Raw genomic sequence first — 18,312 nt, 5'->3', positions numbered from 1 at the left:
CAGCAAACAACGTGTGTTTTGTAGGTCACTGTTCTTATTACTGCGAGACTGAGACAGCAGTATGTGGTAAACCTGATATGATCGAGGGTTCTGTAGCTGCCTTCCTGCCTTCTTTCAAATCAGCTCCTAGAAAAACATGGCGGCACCCATGGAGACGATCTTACAGTAAACATAGAACAGCAGTGTAAGTTCAGACAAAGTCTCTCTTTTCAATTTTAAAACAAGGTACTAATATTTCCAATCTCTGATCTGTTTTATATATCCCTTCTATAATTCGTTTGGCCACAAGAGATCTTTAGATATCCAATTTAGTTGATTTGATTTGAAATGATTAATTATATGAATAAATTCAGCAAAGGAACATCTTTAGCAGTTGAAATGCGTGATGAAGACATTATTATTATGACATTGCTTAGTACCGGGGCGTTCCACCTTCTCCGTTTCCTTTCTCAATGTCTATTACACTTATAACAATTTCGTATCATATTCCAAGAACGATATCAAACGTTTAGGGATGTATTGTCCAGAGCTGATTGACATGAACCCCCTGTCCACACATAACATTTTCCGTGATTAGGCGTGATTAGGCGTGATTAGCTATACCATTTCGCGATAGTTTTACGATGAAATTGTGTGTGTGAACGCTCACTAACGATACGTCGTATAACGAAACTAGTCTAACGAAACGCAGGTTTGGGCATCGTTTCGAACTAGAACTCAATAAAGAATCACGCCTAATCACGCCTAATCACGGAAAATGTTGTGTGTGGACAGGGGGAGTGTAACTAGTGTAACTAACTGGGCGGGGCTTAACGTGACCTCGAGCGAAAGGAGACCAGACCTCTCATTTCCGCTTCCATTTCATGACCGCAGTAGCAAACTGCGCACCTTTACGACATTTCGCTGTAGAGTTTCAGGATTACTTTCTTCTGTGTGTGGACATCCTGGAATTTATACGATGATTATTTATACGAAGTTTCTTGTGTGTGGACACTCTGAAATTTATACGATGATTCTTTATACGACGTTTCGTTATAGAGTTTCGGGATAAATTGTTTTGTGTGTGGACACGCTGGAAATGATTATATTGGTTTGTTCTAATATAGCGCTTCAAAGAATGAAAACTATTTGTATTTCAGGCTAAGCATACTGGGAGGTGCCTGTGCGATGGCAATCACTGAAAGCTGTAATAACAACTTCTAAATTAGCGCCCTCTTTTGAAAGAAAATGTACAGTGTTACTTGATTCATTGTCACTTGGCTCCCGGATCAAGGCGCATGCCGATGAATATTGTTTTGATCCTAAAGTATGAATGCCTCATTAGTTTGAATGAAATCGTCAATAAACATGATCTAATAAGAAATGTTACTGTCAATTACCTATGTCTCGTGAGATATCTTATTCATCTAAAATGCAATTATTTATCTCGTTTTTGTTGTGAGGTGGCAGAATTTCATGGTTGAATTGTTACATTCACAGACCAATAGTCCATCTTCATGTTTAAAAGCAAAATTAAAGTTTAGGCACGTTTTTCAGATTTATTGGGAATCTGGGAAATGATATCCGGAGATTATAGCGACGGAATACCAAAAGGGAATTTCCCAAACAGTAAATTACAGACATGCGACCATAACAAGGTTGCCTGCTTTATGCTTTACATATCCTCTCTCTCTCTCTCTCCCCTCGCATTCTCTTTCTATTTCACTTTCCCTCTCTCTCTTCACTCCTTCTTTCTATATCTTTGACTTTCTTTATCTATTCACTTTTTTAGCTTTATTTTTTTTCTTATTCTCTTCTTAAATGTTTGGTTTTTCGCCCCTTTTCTCTCTCTTTTCCTTCTCTCTTCGACTTCATCATGATTTCCTATGCTATTTCACAACCCTTTCAATCTTTCTAACTCTCTCGCTCTATCTATATAACTTATATTGTATCTCTCATATTATTTTGTTTAGATCATCTCTCCTTTAAAAGCATGTCTATACCTTATGCTTGTTAATGAGCTAGTAAAAGTTATTCCTGTAGTACTCAATGGTATTATTATCATTTTCAAATCTTTGTCACTCTTAATTAATAATTTCATGATCATTGTTTCAAACATTGTATCTCATTCGTGATTGAAATAGCGGTCCAGTCTATAACATGAACTTTTCACAAAGGTATGTTTTGATGATGTTGTTTTTTCTTCTTTCTTTTTGATGCTTTATTTCAGTTGGGAGCAGGACCCTACATATTGCCATCGTATTGTTATGAACAAACATCCCTATAACAGCGGGAGGAGACTGCTTGATGTAATGGATATGTCCATCTTCGATTTCCTAATGGGTAAGCTAGTGAAAATAAATCACTTTCTTACAATCATACTTCCCATGGTTTTCCTATTGGTAATGGTAGTGGCACTTCTTTGACAATCTACACACGTTTCTTGTTCATGGGTTTTCTAGAAATGTTCATGTAAACTACTGGCAATAAAAAACGTGCAGGTGCATTTGGTAAGTTTCATTGTTTTGACAAACTATCAAGATGTGCAAACAACTTTAGATTAAGTAATAGTACCATTATCGCTTTTATGCTGAAAAATGACTGAATGTACCGCTAAACTCTACATTGTATACTAACCAATTGAAGCTGAAGTCCAGCCTGATATTAAGTTGGTTTTAATAGAAGCAGCGAATGAGAGGAAGAGGTCAGTGAAAGTTTCATCCGATTAAAGATAAGAAGGTTATGTGTTTGATTGATGCAACTTCAAAACTTCATAACTTTCTTATCTTGTATCAGATTTTGCTCAAACTTTCACCGACCTCATTTTTCTGCTTCTATTACGAGTTAAAACCAACTCAATATCGAGATGGACTTCATTTTGAAGTTCCGTACCATAACCCAAATAAATGTTCATAAATAATGTTGTTTATAATCCCTCCCCTGTATATATGCCCATGTACGCGGACAGCTCTTTGCTTTGAGAATGAACGTGATGAATGGAGCATTTCAGGCGTATTCCCTAGTTGTTTGTTTATATACATAACATGTAGGTTGCATTCGTCTGGAAAACTAAGTGATTAGACATATAAATTTAGTTTATGAAGTATTTCTATAAAGAGAGATGTAAACATTTGATAATATACAAATACATCATCTTACTTCACAACCATACATGACAGATATAGGCAAACATGACAAGGGCACAACATTGTTTCATGACCCACGGATAAGATGGATCAAACGTGAGAAAGGAGATGAACTCTTCTATCCTTCTGGGTCATCATGTAAAGGTCAAAGGTCATACGATGCTGGGTGTAGATCCCACGACAATCCGACATGTCTGTCTGTGTTTTGGTTGTAGCTCATAATGTTTGTATTCATAATGTACTCCAATTCCTCTTGTCAGTAAGCTTCCCATTTTTATTTAAACTACTTTTTTTTTTCTAGAATGATGGAGAGATGAAATCTTCTACTCGAGTTTGTGTTTCCATTATACCCGGCTCCAAATCTTTGTTTTCATACTCTGAGTTATATTGACATGGCCTAGCATGGAAAATAAAAGTATTATACAAAGACAAAAATCATTGTAATGTTATGGACTGGAGCTTTTTCTAGCTTTCTCTTTGAAACTTTGAGGAAGTACTTACCCGTCTTTATGCTTTATTTTACAATCATTTTCACTTAATTCATTTATTAAACTCACTTCAGCTCAACGCCTGTCCTGTAATTCCGTGAGACATTTTGTCTTGGCTCTATGTAAATACGGTCGGTACATGAACTTTTCAGATAGATTACGAAACTTTGAGAAATTCCCCAACAAATTGACCAAATCGACCCCCGCGAAGTGTGTTTCCTGTATAAAACGAAAGAGCAGCATTACATTGACATACCATAGAATGTTGAAATTGTTTCTTGGAGAAAGAGCATCTGTCACTGGAAATTGAATAGAATCCGTGTGAATGCAATACGTGCCAAGGTTTTTATTTTATTATTATGGAATGTATGAAAGGAAAGCCTATAACCCCCCCCCCCCCCAAGTACTCTCAAGTGTATTGATTTCATTCGGCCTAATCAAAGTCAAACAAAATCATTAAGAAATGGATTCTTTGTAAAGAATTACATCTATGAAAGCCACCTTAATGAGTTCATCAAGATCAAACTTCCATCGTTATCACTCACATGGCGTAGTTTGAACTCGAGCGAGTAGATGATGTTAGGCCATTAAAAAAAAATGCCGGCGGCCATCTTGGAAAAAAGCCCGATTGTCGGGGGAAATGTACCGAGCAGCCATTTTGAGCGGCCAATTTGAAGAGAAAAAAAAGGGGGAAGGGCCTCCTCCTTCCTATTTTTCAAAAAGGCAAGACGCTAAACATGTTTTTATGTTTGCCTCATGATAACTATTTCATACAAACTTTAACTGTGTGAAAGTTCCATTAGTGTTAAACAGCGTGCCTCTAATCGTGTACAGTGTGGGTAGGACGTAGAATACCCGTGTATCTGGAGGGCAAATTTAGTGATATCATATAGAGGTTAAGATGCTCCTACATCATATAATTCGATTCCAAGTTGTTTTGGAATTGAATCGTTCTTCTGTATTGATATTGAGTAGGAGACGATGAGAGGGTGAGAGTGGTATGATATCCAATATACATCGTGTGAGTTCATGTCCGGTTTACACAAACATAGTCAGGTACGCTACATGTCACATTCATGTCATTGCCAGACATAGAGTATCAGAATGAAATACGAGGAATTTCTCTTCGATGAAACCCATGCTTTAGGTAGAAATTTAGTAGAGAGAGAGAGGGGAGAAAATGTGGCAGTATGAAATGATAACAAGTAGTAGATGTATATACCAAGGCTCAACGATTTCCCTTTGAAACTGATTGTAATTGAGATGATGAAGATCAGAACGTGTAGGGAATGTGTGTCAGTGAAATAATTACCTTTTTTATAACAATAACAATCACAACAACAGCAACAACAGCCAAAAAAAAAAAAAACTTTGGCTTGCTTCTTAGAAAATGAAAGCCCCTTGTGAGATATTGTCCTTGCCTCTCGTGCTTTGGGACATGGATCTACTATCAAGTGTACTATCAAAAGAATACTGGTTACGAGTTGTTTTGGCAATGCTTCAAAAAAAATTACGATGATCACCTTTGATTCGGAAACACTCTTCACTTGGTATTAATCCAACAAAATATCACCACCACCCTCTCCACCTATCAGAGAAAAGAGGACTCGAGGGAAATTATAATAAAATCTTTAAATTTGTGCACAATCAATCAATCGATAGTATTGGTAAAGTTTTATTCTTCTGTACATCATTTTGTGTCATTTGGTAGTTGCCAGTGAAGATGATATTCATGCCTGTTGATTAAAACCATTGCTACAGTATACACTCCTTTAACTTCCAAACGTGTAAACAAGTGGAAATGTTTTCATAATTGGCAGGGTTGCATTCTTATTTTACTAAGGTGTGATCGCGAAAATTGTTGACCCGATCTGATTATTGGAAACTGCAAGACAAAACAATTGCGTTATAATGGCTGATGTATCCATCAGAATCACCGACCTGGCCTAGTTATCACGGTCACATAACAGTACGTGTATGTGTATACACTATTGAAGAGGTTTGAATCAAGGGTAAAGCAACAAATAATTTTACCATGTTTGTAGCAAATCTTATTCTACATCTGCAGAACCCCGTCACTTAATAAACGAAACATAATCTTGACATCAAGATCATGACTCAGTAGTAAATTATACTCAAAGCAGCCAACTCAATGGTTTGTTTTTACAATGAAAACGTGGGAATAGCTGAGCGAATAAGAATGTGTTATGGTTGTAATTGGTGTGTGGTATGGAGTATGATGGGGGTGTAATAGAGATGTAATTGGTTATCATCCATTTTTTCCATTTTCTAAGGTACGTTCTATTTAATTGAAAATTCCATTCACATATTTCTTGTAAATGATCAATTATAATTCTTGAATGATCAGTTATTTCATGAGGATACCAATATATGTATTTTACTTGTTTATATGCTTGTGTATTTATCTATTTTTGCTTTTGCTGCTGTTATTTGTTATATTCTGACCAAACAGGGCCTCATGAAAGACCACCAAATTGATGATATGTCAATGTGCCACCCTGTATAAATATCAGAAATAAATGAATGACTAGGGGTGTAATATTGGTGTGTTATAGGGGCACAATGGGGTGTAATAGGGGTGTGGCAGGGTTATGGCAGATGTACCAAGGAGGTTGGGCAGAGATTAGAATCGGACTAGAGGAACGGAGTTAGGCGGGATTGAGATGTTGTGTTTGTTACTTTACTGAATGATTTTGGATCCTCATGTTTACAAGGTTTCGTTCAAACACAACATTCTATGTCCTTAATTCTCTGCCATCAAGCCTTTGAACTAGAAGTATACCCGATCCGGATTCGTCGAAAATAAAGTTGTATTTATTATTAAATTTTCAGTTGCATCTTAGTACGCAACTCTTAATGAAAGAAGCCGGTAATGGCGTAGTACCTCGTTGTATATTTGGCATAATGATATAAAGAGTTTAAAGACGATTTTTAATCGTTTGTAGAGATGACCCCTGTGAATCATTACACCTGGGACTATTAGAGTACGTGATACCTCGTCAATGACCGAGAAATAGGAAAGGAAAACTTGGAACCCTGGCAACGTTCCAAACTGTCTTGCTAAAGTTCCGAAACAAATCATCAGAAATGAGTTGTATTTTTCCACTCGATCCCATCAGAGATTTGATACTAGTGCGGTTTGCCTTCTCTTATTCTTAACCAATAAACCAGTGCGGTTTGGCTACTCTTAACTTCTTGTAAAGATCTGTCAAAGCTGATTTGGTGCATAATCCTGGTCTACTTCCGAAATGTCTCTTGAACAATTTAATTTGTGTAAGGATTCTGAAAGATAAAAATATGACATAAAGTTACTGATTGGCTTTAGTCCTTGTGGATGAATACAATTCCGACTGTATAACCTTCTCTGTCGTAGGTAATTTAAGGGCTATAGCGGTTTATTCCTTGACCTTCTGTTTGAATGCTCTGATTTCGTCGGCCGGGAGGCGTTTTTTTTTCTGCGGCACAGATTGGGGTTAGGTGCGTGTTGAGCCTATGGGAATGTTTAGGGTTAGGGTTAGGGTTAAATCAAGACCTCTTTTTAAAAAAAAAACAATCTGTGCCTCAGAAGAAAATAACGCGGCCGGGAGGCAGAAGGGCGTTAGCGCGCGAGCGACGCGAAAACTACTTTTCGAATTATTCGCAGTTAAAGATTTGTTTTATATTTAAACTGCTTTCCGTCCCGAAAATTGATTTAAAACTTAAAAGACTAATATAAATGTTATAGTAGAACACGGCCACAATTTTTTACTCGGAAATAAGTCAGTTTCATAAAAGTTTGAGGCGATTTAGTGCTAACGCCCTTGTGCTTAATGTTTCATTTTCTACCTGAAATTCGAGCTAACCCCCGTCTGCCACCCAGGCGAATTTTCTGCCCTGTACTTAACTCCTTCCACAAGACTCTTCTTTCGCCACTTTTTGCCAAAGTATAAGCTTCGGCCGTTTAGCTTTCTACGATGAAAAATCACGATTAGTAATACCATTATTCTTTATATTACATCTCCTTTCAATACTTTTTAAATATTTTATATTGATAATCTAAACGTCAATGCCTTGTAACTTGAAATGTCACAGAATCGTTTAATAGAGCTGTCTTACTTGTTTTTAATGTTCATATTGTTGCTATAAAAGAACAATCAGAAGATACGTTTCTGACCTTTAGAACTGTGCCCCAAAATAAGTTACTTCGTAATTCATGCGGTTATAAGTATTGCTTTCAAATTTACTCATATCGATATCCATTATTATTATACAAGCTGGCAAATTATGAAGATAAAAGATTTTGTATGCATTACCGTTTTTCATTTTCTAAACATGTAGGCCTAATCTAATTTAAAGTAATGTACTTGTACAATTACAGTGTATATATATTTTTTCCTTGTATCTTTCAAATGGTTTTATTTCCATATTTGTAATAATGTGTATACCTATGTATTGTAAAACTAAACATTCATGCACCATATGCATGAAGGTTTCTAATAAATACCAAATACATCTTGTCATCCTCTAAATAAGACCTTGTCTGACGCACAACATTGCCGCCGCACCCGACACAGTGTAATCAAGCTACACTCATCTTTTGTTTGTTACTTTGTCCTAAAGAAAAAGTCATCATATTTCCTTTCATGACTTGAGACGGAGATCTTTTCATGAGATTATTATAATTGCTTTTTGCGACCATTGTTACGAATAAACCATTATTACAGTTCCTGTCTTTTTAAGCTCTTGAAATCATTTCATCAGATTCTATTTGATTTTCGAACAACACTGAAATAATCTCAATGAATCATTACTTTTCTCCATGAATAGAATGCTAAATGGTGATAATAATAACATTCTACCCTGATGAGTATACATGTACCAGACAATGCTCTTAATTAGAAAAAAAGAAGTTCGCCGGTGTTTGAAAAGGGCTCAATCAACGTTGAGGTGACCACACCGCAAGTCAGTTGCACGAATGAATATTCGTTTCCTGCAACATACCTTCCCGACAATCGGCCCGTTCACACATAACAATTAGTGCGATTTGGATCGCGATGCAAAGATCGACCTGTTTTGGCGACATTCACACACACACACACACACACACACACAAAGAATTCTCGCTCCACGTCAAGAACGTCCTAACTGCGCATGCGTGGATCTCGACTATGTACAGTGTATGCGCGCTTGGAAACCTGGGATTAAAATAATGAATCGATTTTTGATTCTCAATACCATTCAGTGCATTCACACACACAGCGCCCGGCAAACTATCGCAATCATTCTTAAAAATCGCAAGACTTACTGCGAATTAGATCGCGATGCAAAAATCGATTTTTAAACCTCACTTTTTTTCTGTAGGTGTGAATGCCCCTAATGTTAACGTTATTCTTCATATTGATTGCATTCATTTACCTTCGAAGAGAAGTTCCTGTTATATTGATTTAAGTAATGCTCAAATTAATAAGAAGATTAATTCGGTCATTTTGTCTTCAGTCCCTTATATTCCGTAAAGATATATAGATGATGACTTTTTCGTAGTATAAGAACATTTATAGCGTCAATAATTCACTTTCAATCAACCGAAAGTTCATTACGAACGAAAGATTAAGACGATGATATATTGCTCGTTTCTTTAGGAACTAAATGTTAATCGGAATATTCTTATGTTGCTTTGTTTGCGGATGGGGCAAAGGATTTACTTTAGTCTTTTAAATATAATATTGCTTGAAGAAGCCTTAATCCCTATCATGCAATATCTAAGTCGTTAGCTTTCACAAAATGTAATCCCTCATCTGTTTTTTTCATCATCTCTACATTGTGATTCAATTTCTGTAGAAATGTAAGCCCCTGGGAGTTATTTCCAGTTCTTACCCATATCTCTCCCGCTCTCTCACTCCAAGCCCTTATCTCCCTCTTTCTCCCTCTTTTTCTCTCTCTTTCTCTATCTCTCTCTCTCTCTCTCTCTTTCTCTATCTCTCTCTCACTCTCTCTCTCTCTCTCTCTCTTTCTCTTTCTCCTAGCTCTTTATTTCCCATGTCTCTGTATATTATGTTCAAGACGTGGGTTCAGTGAACCAACGTCTAGTTGTTTTTCTTCTCGTACATAAAGAACATGATACATTTCGAGATTAAAGATGTCTACATGTTACTTGTATATCCTTCTCTTATGAAATAATACTCTATAGAGCCGACCGATGTTGATCATATCTTGTTAGATACAGATGCCTGTAGGTTTACCGAGACTTTATGCCATCATCAAGGATCAAACTGATAATATCACTATGTCAAAAGACAGTAAGCTGTAGCCCCTTAATATGATTGTTTTCACAAGATCCAGGGAAAACCCCGTCTACCATGATCCCTGTCAAGTTATACTGCATACATTCTAATCATAGCGCTTTATATAAAGAGTAATTCATCCACTGCATACACTAATATTTTCTCTATTTGACCCTCTGTTCTCCCTATTTTCTTTCAAATTTAGCGATCTGCAGTGACATTTACTTTTCTAGCCCTGCACTCCTTTACAAACATGGGTTCTGTAAAGATTAATATCGAAGAGTGTGCTATTGTTATGCTATGAATGAATATGACTGCGATGTTTCCAATAAATCTTATGTCATATTTTGTTGTAATCAAGCGAACAAAAAAGATAGTATGAATCATTTTCTTGTAACGTAATCTTGTTCATGTTTGACTTAATTGTATAGAGTGCTAACCACTTGGTAAGGCATGTAGCATCGTTCATCGTATCTGGTTCCCTGTTAAAGTGGATTGCCCTAGGCAGAGTATCCCTTTGCTGAAATCCGAAGGAATTTCTACTAAAAGAACTATTGAAAATGACTGGCATAGCCGATAGGAATGATCGGTGCATAAAAGTTTGCCGAAATTTGAAGAAAAGCAAAGGGAAATCATGTATCTGAAAATGTTTTGATGGGGTTATTCTAACCATCTTGTCTATTTGCTTTCCCCTCTTAGTACATGTCTAGCCAACATTGAAAGCTGTTGACGGATATTTTCAACACATACAATTCGAATGTGTCATTCAGCGACTCGTCACTTTTTAACAGACATGTCTTTAATACAGTTATTTGCAAATGTGATAACACATGTTTCTTGAGGCCATTCATGGGATTACTGAGTAGTGACTAATTATCAATTACTATTTCAAGACAGGTCGCTAACCTTTAGACGTGAAAGAGCTGTACATAACAAGTGAGGATGTTATTGATGCGTCTTACCAGCTATGACCGATAATGACTTGCGAGTTAATTCGTTCATCATTATTTTGATCTTTTATTAATTTGATCTAGTCCTAACATTCCCGCACGAGGCGTTTTGTTTAATCATAATATAATTGTGTGTGCTGCCGCCACAAGTGACCGTGTAGGAACTGTCACTGACACATTTTTTGTCTTTTGCTGATTTTGGTTTGTATCTGAAAATGGCTATGGACTCAGATTTGTTGAAACTATGCATTTGACGCCTCATTGCGTAAATTATTTACTTTCTTTATGAATAAAGAGCTTTTGAAGGGCTCCCTCAAGGCGGGAAACTGTTCAAGGAGATTGTCGTGTCTGTTTGGTATGTCTCAAGAGAAAACACTTCTTAGTGTATTGACCCTGTACAAGCTACATACACATACTCCTTTTATCATTCTTTAATTCTGTATTTAATTTGTTTTAGTTGACTAATTGAGAGAATGTTTATTATCTCCTCTCCCTCTTCATGTTATTTATTTCCCTCCATGCACTCTCTGTCTCTGTCTTTCTCTCTCTCTCTCTCTCTCTCTTTCTCTCTCTTCTCTCTCTCTCTCTCTCTCTCTCTTCTCTCTTTCTCTCTCTCTCTGTCTCTCTCTGTCTCTGTCTTCTCTCTCTCTCTCTCTCTCTATCTCTCTTTTACTTGCTCGTCTTTTCTCCCTCTCTTTTAAAGTTCTACTTTTTGTGTCCATCTTCCTCCTTCCCTCCATCATTGTTTTTGAAAAATATTTTGTAAGTACCTTCTCCTTTTTTTCAAACAGGATGTCTGTGGCTATGTATAAATAGATTCTCTCAATGTATAATAGATTTCAGTTATGTATTATCACCACTAGATTGTTAAATCAGAGCTCTAAAGCTCGAACGTGGTTTTGATTATAATTCCAGCATGTCGAATTTTTCTATTCTAGGGTGAAGATTTAGCATGCAGCATTCCGGCACGTTCTTGCCTTAAAACCGACCAGACTGTAAAGTCAGACTTTATTACTTTCCAGTCTAGCACACCGAATGCAAAGGATCATTCAGAGGACGTAATCTATCTTTAGTAATTATACAGAAACTATTAGAACACGAAATTAAATGTATTGTGCATGACAAATGCACGTATTTTAATAATGAGTGTTTATAAAGGAATGTATATTACGCAACGCGTAACAAGTAGACTGGAAATGGACCGACTGAAATAAGTTTGTTTGGCAAATGACCCTAAGATGGTTAACTCTAATTACAAAGAGAATGGGACAATTATACCCCCTCTCTCTTTCTCTCTCTCTCTCTCTCTCTCTTGCTCTTTATCTGTCTGTCTGTCTGTGTCTCTCCCTCTTTTTCTCCGTCTCCTTTCCACTCTGATATTTTTAATCTATATTATATGAATTGATTTTGATACAATTCTGTATTTTTAAAATGGTTATAGTGCACACGTGTTATGAAACGTGTGAGCTTGTGGTAGTTTGAAGTTTATACACCAGAATATATCCATCCATTGTTAATGATGCAGTTGAAAGTAGATACGGGGCTTATCATTGTGCCGGAGTTAAAAGCAATTAAAACCGAATAAAAGTTCATAGAAGGAGAGGTGAGTTCGACTTGCGTTGGTGCATGGAAGAATAGAATTTCAAAATGTCGAAAATGTACAATCGCGGGGGAACGAGATTTAAAAATTGAAACAAAATTGACGTCATTTGTGTCACCTTAGGGGCTCCGTACTGACAAGAGCAGTATTTCAAATTCCTTTTAGAATTATAAGTACTAAACAAAATCAGGCGCGGATCCAGGATTTCTTAGAGGGGGGCACGTGCCCCTATGCCCCCCCCCCTAGATCCGCCACTGAAAATCATATTGTTTTGCTACTATGAACTATTGAAGTAGCGATTCGGTGGGATGTGAGAAAATCGATAAATTAATACTTTAAGGTGGAGATCTAACATGCGCTCTTCTGCTTTAATGAAAGGAATAAACGTGAATATCCTTCTTCTTCGTATATAAACGTTTAGTTTATAAAATAGATATCTACATTCTGATTGTTCTTCTTGATTATTTGCCATACACATTTCGTCAGAAGAGGTCCATTTGCACGACTCGTGCTTAGACTACACTACTGCTGCATCATACCAAAGTAGACGAAACAAAACTGTCATTTAAAGAACATATTAATATCTTTTATATCATTGAATGATTTGTTGAATTAATGCTAAAAAGGACTGGTTATTAATATTAGCAGCGATGCGGACAGCAGAAAGACGGGGAAATGAATGCCCTTCAATTTAGAATTGAAGAGCAAAATTTCGCTAGAAACAAGTGTTTGGTAAATCAAGGGAGAAATATAGAGAGAAGGAGTTGTTTACAAATCTCCCTGCATCTGTATGATGTATTGGATCGCTTTGCACAATTCTTCCACTTATAAGCTTGCTATTTTTAGACGATTTTTTTAATTACTGGTAGAGCTTGTTGACGTGAACTTGCTTTGTGGTCACGCAAGCAGCATTATCAGTAGACGATACACTATCGATTTTAAACGTAACTGTAAACAAGTTTATTATTGTGTTCACCTCTTATGACAGATAGATAGGCACCTGGTATAAGAATTAGCTCATTGGAAGATGTACCTAAGTCAACACTTGAAATAACAGCCAACATTTCAATTAAAAATTGATTTGATCATCGGAAACCATGCATTTCGCATGACACAATTTTTTTAAATCACCGTTCAGATATCTCGCATTCTCCAGTCGTCGCTGCTTCGATTTTCCTGATTAGCTAACTACGTCATGTGTTCGACATTTCATTACGACAAAATTGCGTCCAAATTGCTTTTGTGTGTGTTCAAACGACATGTTTGAAATACCCTTTTTAAAGCGAGCGAGAAACCATTTATAATTTTGAAGATAACATTAAAAAAAATATGTGCATACAGGAAATGTACGTATTGTATTTGTGTTAACTTTGTTGCAACTATGCTGCTAGGAAAGTTTATCATATCCAGTTATGACCATTTTTAAGCCATTGCAAAATTGATTGTCATACTATGAAAAGCAACACTCATTATAGAATTAAAGAAAAAGGCTTCCCCCACCCACCCGTTTATATTTTGTCCCCCGTCCCACGATTGGCAATGTTGGCGCATTGTATCTGATTTACTTGTAATGAGTTGCTCAAAATTGTTCATCATTTCTTGTTAATGCAGGTAATATGGACAGACATCACTACGAGACATTTGAAGCCTTCGGAAACTTTACCTTCCCTATTCATCTCGACCATGGTAGAGCGTAAGTACAACATATGCTATTGTGGAATTGCAATAGAAACTCACAATACAAATAGCCTATTGATGAAGTCATAATTAACAATGCCATTGTAGTCCCAAGTATTGTTCAGTTTCTTTGAAAATGTCAAGTTCAGAGCAGGCGCGTTATGATCATATTATTTATTGAGTTGCTAAGTTACTATCCATTCAGTTTATTTATAATAAATTTGTTTTGTTTGCATGAGTAAAACATACAGAAGAATAGAAGAAGAATAATGTAATAAATGTACTGCAACGTTCATGTTTTGGGTGGCAGCACCAATAAGGCTTTTGCTTTCATGAGCTGTCTCCTCATTCATGCGTTATTATTTCATGATCCGCTCTATTCATTCCAAAAATGTGTGTATCATAAATGAGTTAAATAAATATCAACTTGAACTTGAACAAAAGCAATTACAAATATTAACAAAAAGATGGGAAAGATAAGAAATGAACTAGGTTGTAAATTGTTGATTACAAGTACAGTGAATAAGTAATACTTAAAAAGAATAAAATTCGAATTTCATAAACTCGAATATCTGGTATCGTCCGTATTGTTTTGGAAGTACGAAAAGCGGTTTATCATCCTGTCAACTGAGGATAACTTCATTTTAGTTGATGGATTGCAAGATAAATGTATCTATAAATATAATTAGCTAGAATATAGGTTTTTTGCAAGAAATGGAGAGGATGTAAATATTTATTTCCAACATTTAGATAAACTTTGTTTCCTTTATTTCAGTAATTGCTTTTAAGAAGTTGTTTTTATTGTCATGATGAGTTGGATTAATTTCATTTTTTTCACTAATGTATTTATTGAATAGTCAATGTTGGAGAAACCTCCGACATTTGTAACGTTATTCTGCAAGAAGATGATTTACAAATATAGCATGTACAAAATAGTAAATCAACAAAGAAATCGCTTTAAACCTGTAATGTAGTTTTTTAAATCGCTTTATTAGCAGGCTTAACATAATCTTCAAGTGTGCTTTCTTTATTTTTGCAAAGTACACTTGAATAGAAGCTTCTGAAATGCAAATTCTATGTTTTTTAAACACACTTCTTATTCATTCGTCAACATAATTTTCTTGAAATACCTTTCCTACACCGAAGTATCTTGTAAAATTAAGTGATTTAAAGATTTATAAAAATCTATTAAATGTATTAAAACAATTTATAGTCAATAATCTTCCCTTTTCGGTCGTTGTTAATGTTTTAATAGCATTAATATAGATCTATTTTATGTAGTCCTGATACTACTTGTACCGATTACTGTATTATTGCCATGCTATCGTAAAAAGAGCACTTTTTTCAATTCCAATGACCTTCCTTTGGAATTTGGATGAGACCTAATCGAAATCTTAAGACTGCTGTGGCGGCATTCTACAAGAACACTTGAATACACTGCATAGCCGGAAGGAAGGAAAACTCTTCATGATAAGATTGCTTTTTTTTTTCATTGTAGCGTTTAGCTTCAGATGATGTTCCTATATACTGGGGAGAAGTTCAAAGTACGAAAGCATTAAGTTTATGAAAACCCAATCAAATACTACCTTGATATTCATATATATATATATATATATATATATATATATATAACTCTTTCATGTGTGATTACAGGTTCGGGAAGCACCATCATGATGAACTGAGTATATTGGCACCACTTATTCAGTGTTGTAGGTATGTATTATGTCATCGTGTATTATGTCATCGTGTATTATGTCATCATGTATGCTGTACAATATGGAAAATAATGTAATAAATTACATTGTGAGAACTCTCAAAGTATTTTATAAAAAAACTTTCTCCTTGAGGGAACTGAAGCAAATATATCATTTTGGTAATGTTACCAAATCTAATTCATACGCCTTTGTGAAGTGTCTTGATACGAATTATTTCATTCATCTTTGTTTCAATAGTCAGAATGCGAACTGCATACATTACTTGTTGACAGGTACGAAAAACATGATCGCTTGCCCTAACTTATAACATGTAATGTATGTATCTTGAATTCTGACCATCGAAATACAATTATCCATTACAGGTGAATGAAATATTTGTATAGGGAACTTCACAAAGACGTATGCATTAATGGTCTATTGTCGCCATCAGTCATCGAAGAAAAATGCCATCTAATTCAAGTACTAAAGCAGATTCTCTTTCAATTGTATTACTTAACATATACGGATATTGCACTGTGATTTACTGTTTTATGATATGTATGTACTTCTTGTTGTTTTTATATGGATTAGATTACGGCAGTCGACGCATGAACGTGTAAAGCTTCTTGCTTCGGATAGGTACCGTTTAAGCGATGTTATGCGAGATTCGCTAGCAACCGATAGATTAGCGCCTGTAATTATCGAGGAACATCTAGAAGCGCTAGACCGACGTCTTTCTATAATTCTTGAACAGCTCACAAGATGTGTCACAAGAATTGGATCCGAAGAAGAAGTCTTCAAACCGGAACCGCGGATAGAGGATTATAAGGAAAAAGAAGCGATGCAACCGTACGGTTCGGATCTTGACGATGATGACTTTGATTTTTAAGAACGATAAAGGAGAATTCAATATGTTTTCTCTTTCATTGATTTGACTTATTCACAGTATGGCTTTTCAAGGAAGTTGAAGAGAAATCCTAAGCATTCCGTTTTATAGATGAAGACTTGTGTCAACTTGTGAGACCATCTCATATTAAAGTGATTACACGTTACATCACTATTTCATATTTTTCACATGGTATTTGATGAGAACTCCGTTGTTCGACTTCAGTCAGTCGTCAAATCTCATGACAATTTACAACTCTTCGTAGAATTTTGTAGAAAATTATGATATTTAATGCTTTATTTCATTACTCTAAGCATCATCCACACTTAACCGGGTAACCTAAAAAGTAGGAACAACTCTGTAATTCTTTTGCACGTACAATGGTTTTATTTTCTCTTTTAAGGCGGTTAATCGATGTTAAAGTTTCATGGCATGACTCTGTAACGTTATATTTATATGTGTGTGTTTTGCCTTACCTGAAAATACCAGGTGAAATTTTTAGAGTATTATTCCAAAAATACTTTTTAATAGCGAATGCAATCCCTTGTAAACGGTTTGTGTTTATTTCTTTCCTTCTAAATGGCATATATCTATAAAGTAACGATGGAATGGTTATGTGATACGCATTTTTAATTTTGATTATTTATTTTGTGCAATTCTAAGTGTTCTTATTGGTATCGAGTACGTGTTATATGTTTCATATTTTAAGTTTTGGGATCTAATACTGTTTTTTTCTTCTGAAAAATCGTGGTACCAAAAATTCGACCAGTAATGATCTCTGCTCCTTATCAACCAAAGTGATAGTTATTCCTTTCTCAGTGACTGTCTTGTAGATCTTTGTTTGTTTAATCTGTGAAGACCTCGCTATTTACATTATGTTTTCATTCTACCATCGAGAAGATACCATATTTGTGTTATGTGAATGGTGATTGAAAGAGGTGTTGGGAATGTTATCAGTGTTTTCACTTGGTGTTTTCATACATTTGTCAGAGGGGATATTGATAGAGAGCCAACTATCTAGCCAACTGAACCAATTATCAAGCAATACTTACCTGACTAATGAGACATAACTAATTAGAACATCAGCTTAATGCAAACAATGCGCTACCGTATACCTTAATGAAACACTTATTCCTATGTGATCTGTATTCGTCGTAGTTATTGTTTGTACCAAGGAGACATTTGCCATATTTGTCTAGATATACTGTGATATGTTTTAGCTTAGTTTATTTCGCTGGCTTTAGAGATGCTATGTGTTAAGTGCTTTGATATACCTATTTAATTTGAATGATCTATGACATACATGATTCAAGTGCCATGTTATTCAATTGTTAGTTGGATAAGACAATTTTTTTCTTGTATGACTAAATGGCGTGTGTTTACGGTTGGTATATTATCGATGAATCGTATATTTTGTAAATTATATATTTATTGATCATGTACTCTTGAAAATTATACTATACTCTTTCTCATTGTTTTATAATTGATCATAAATATTTGTAAATAACCAAAGGTAATAATTCAGATCACGGGGATAAGATGATAACTTAAATTTCTACGATTAGAAAAAAACAAATCAATAATGCTCGATGATGGAGTGGTACAACTTTT

General features: G+C 35.5%; 1 protein-coding gene across 1 annotated transcript in view; it reads left to right on the top strand.

Annotated features, from left to right (window-relative positions):
- The window catches only part of LOC586575 (extracellular serine/threonine protein kinase FAM20C), a 30,495-nt gene extending 12,210 nt beyond the window's left edge, over positions 1-18,285 (top strand). Inside the window, exons 5-9 of the mRNA XM_030983895.1 lie at positions 4-184; positions 2,210-2,322; positions 14,056-14,137; positions 15,775-15,834; positions 16,407-18,285. Of these exons, the coding sequence (XP_030839755.1) occupies positions 4-184; positions 2,210-2,322; positions 14,056-14,137; positions 15,775-15,834; positions 16,407-16,704 (734 nt within the window). The 3' untranslated portion in view covers positions 16,705-18,285. The remainder of the gene's footprint in view (positions 1-3; positions 185-2,209; positions 2,323-14,055; positions 14,138-15,774; positions 15,835-16,406) is intronic.
- Positions 18,286-18,312: the final 27 nt, after the last annotated feature.

Source organism: Strongylocentrotus purpuratus, unplaced genomic scaffold (genome assembly GCF_000002235.5).
Source record: "Strongylocentrotus purpuratus isolate Spur 01 unplaced genomic scaffold, Spur_5.0 spur5_scaffold_14, whole genome shotgun sequence".
In the NCBI taxonomy this organism is placed as follows: domain Eukaryota; kingdom Metazoa; phylum Echinodermata; class Echinoidea; order Camarodonta; family Strongylocentrotidae; genus Strongylocentrotus; species Strongylocentrotus purpuratus.
This window is presented reverse-complemented; position numbering and strand designations above follow the sequence as displayed.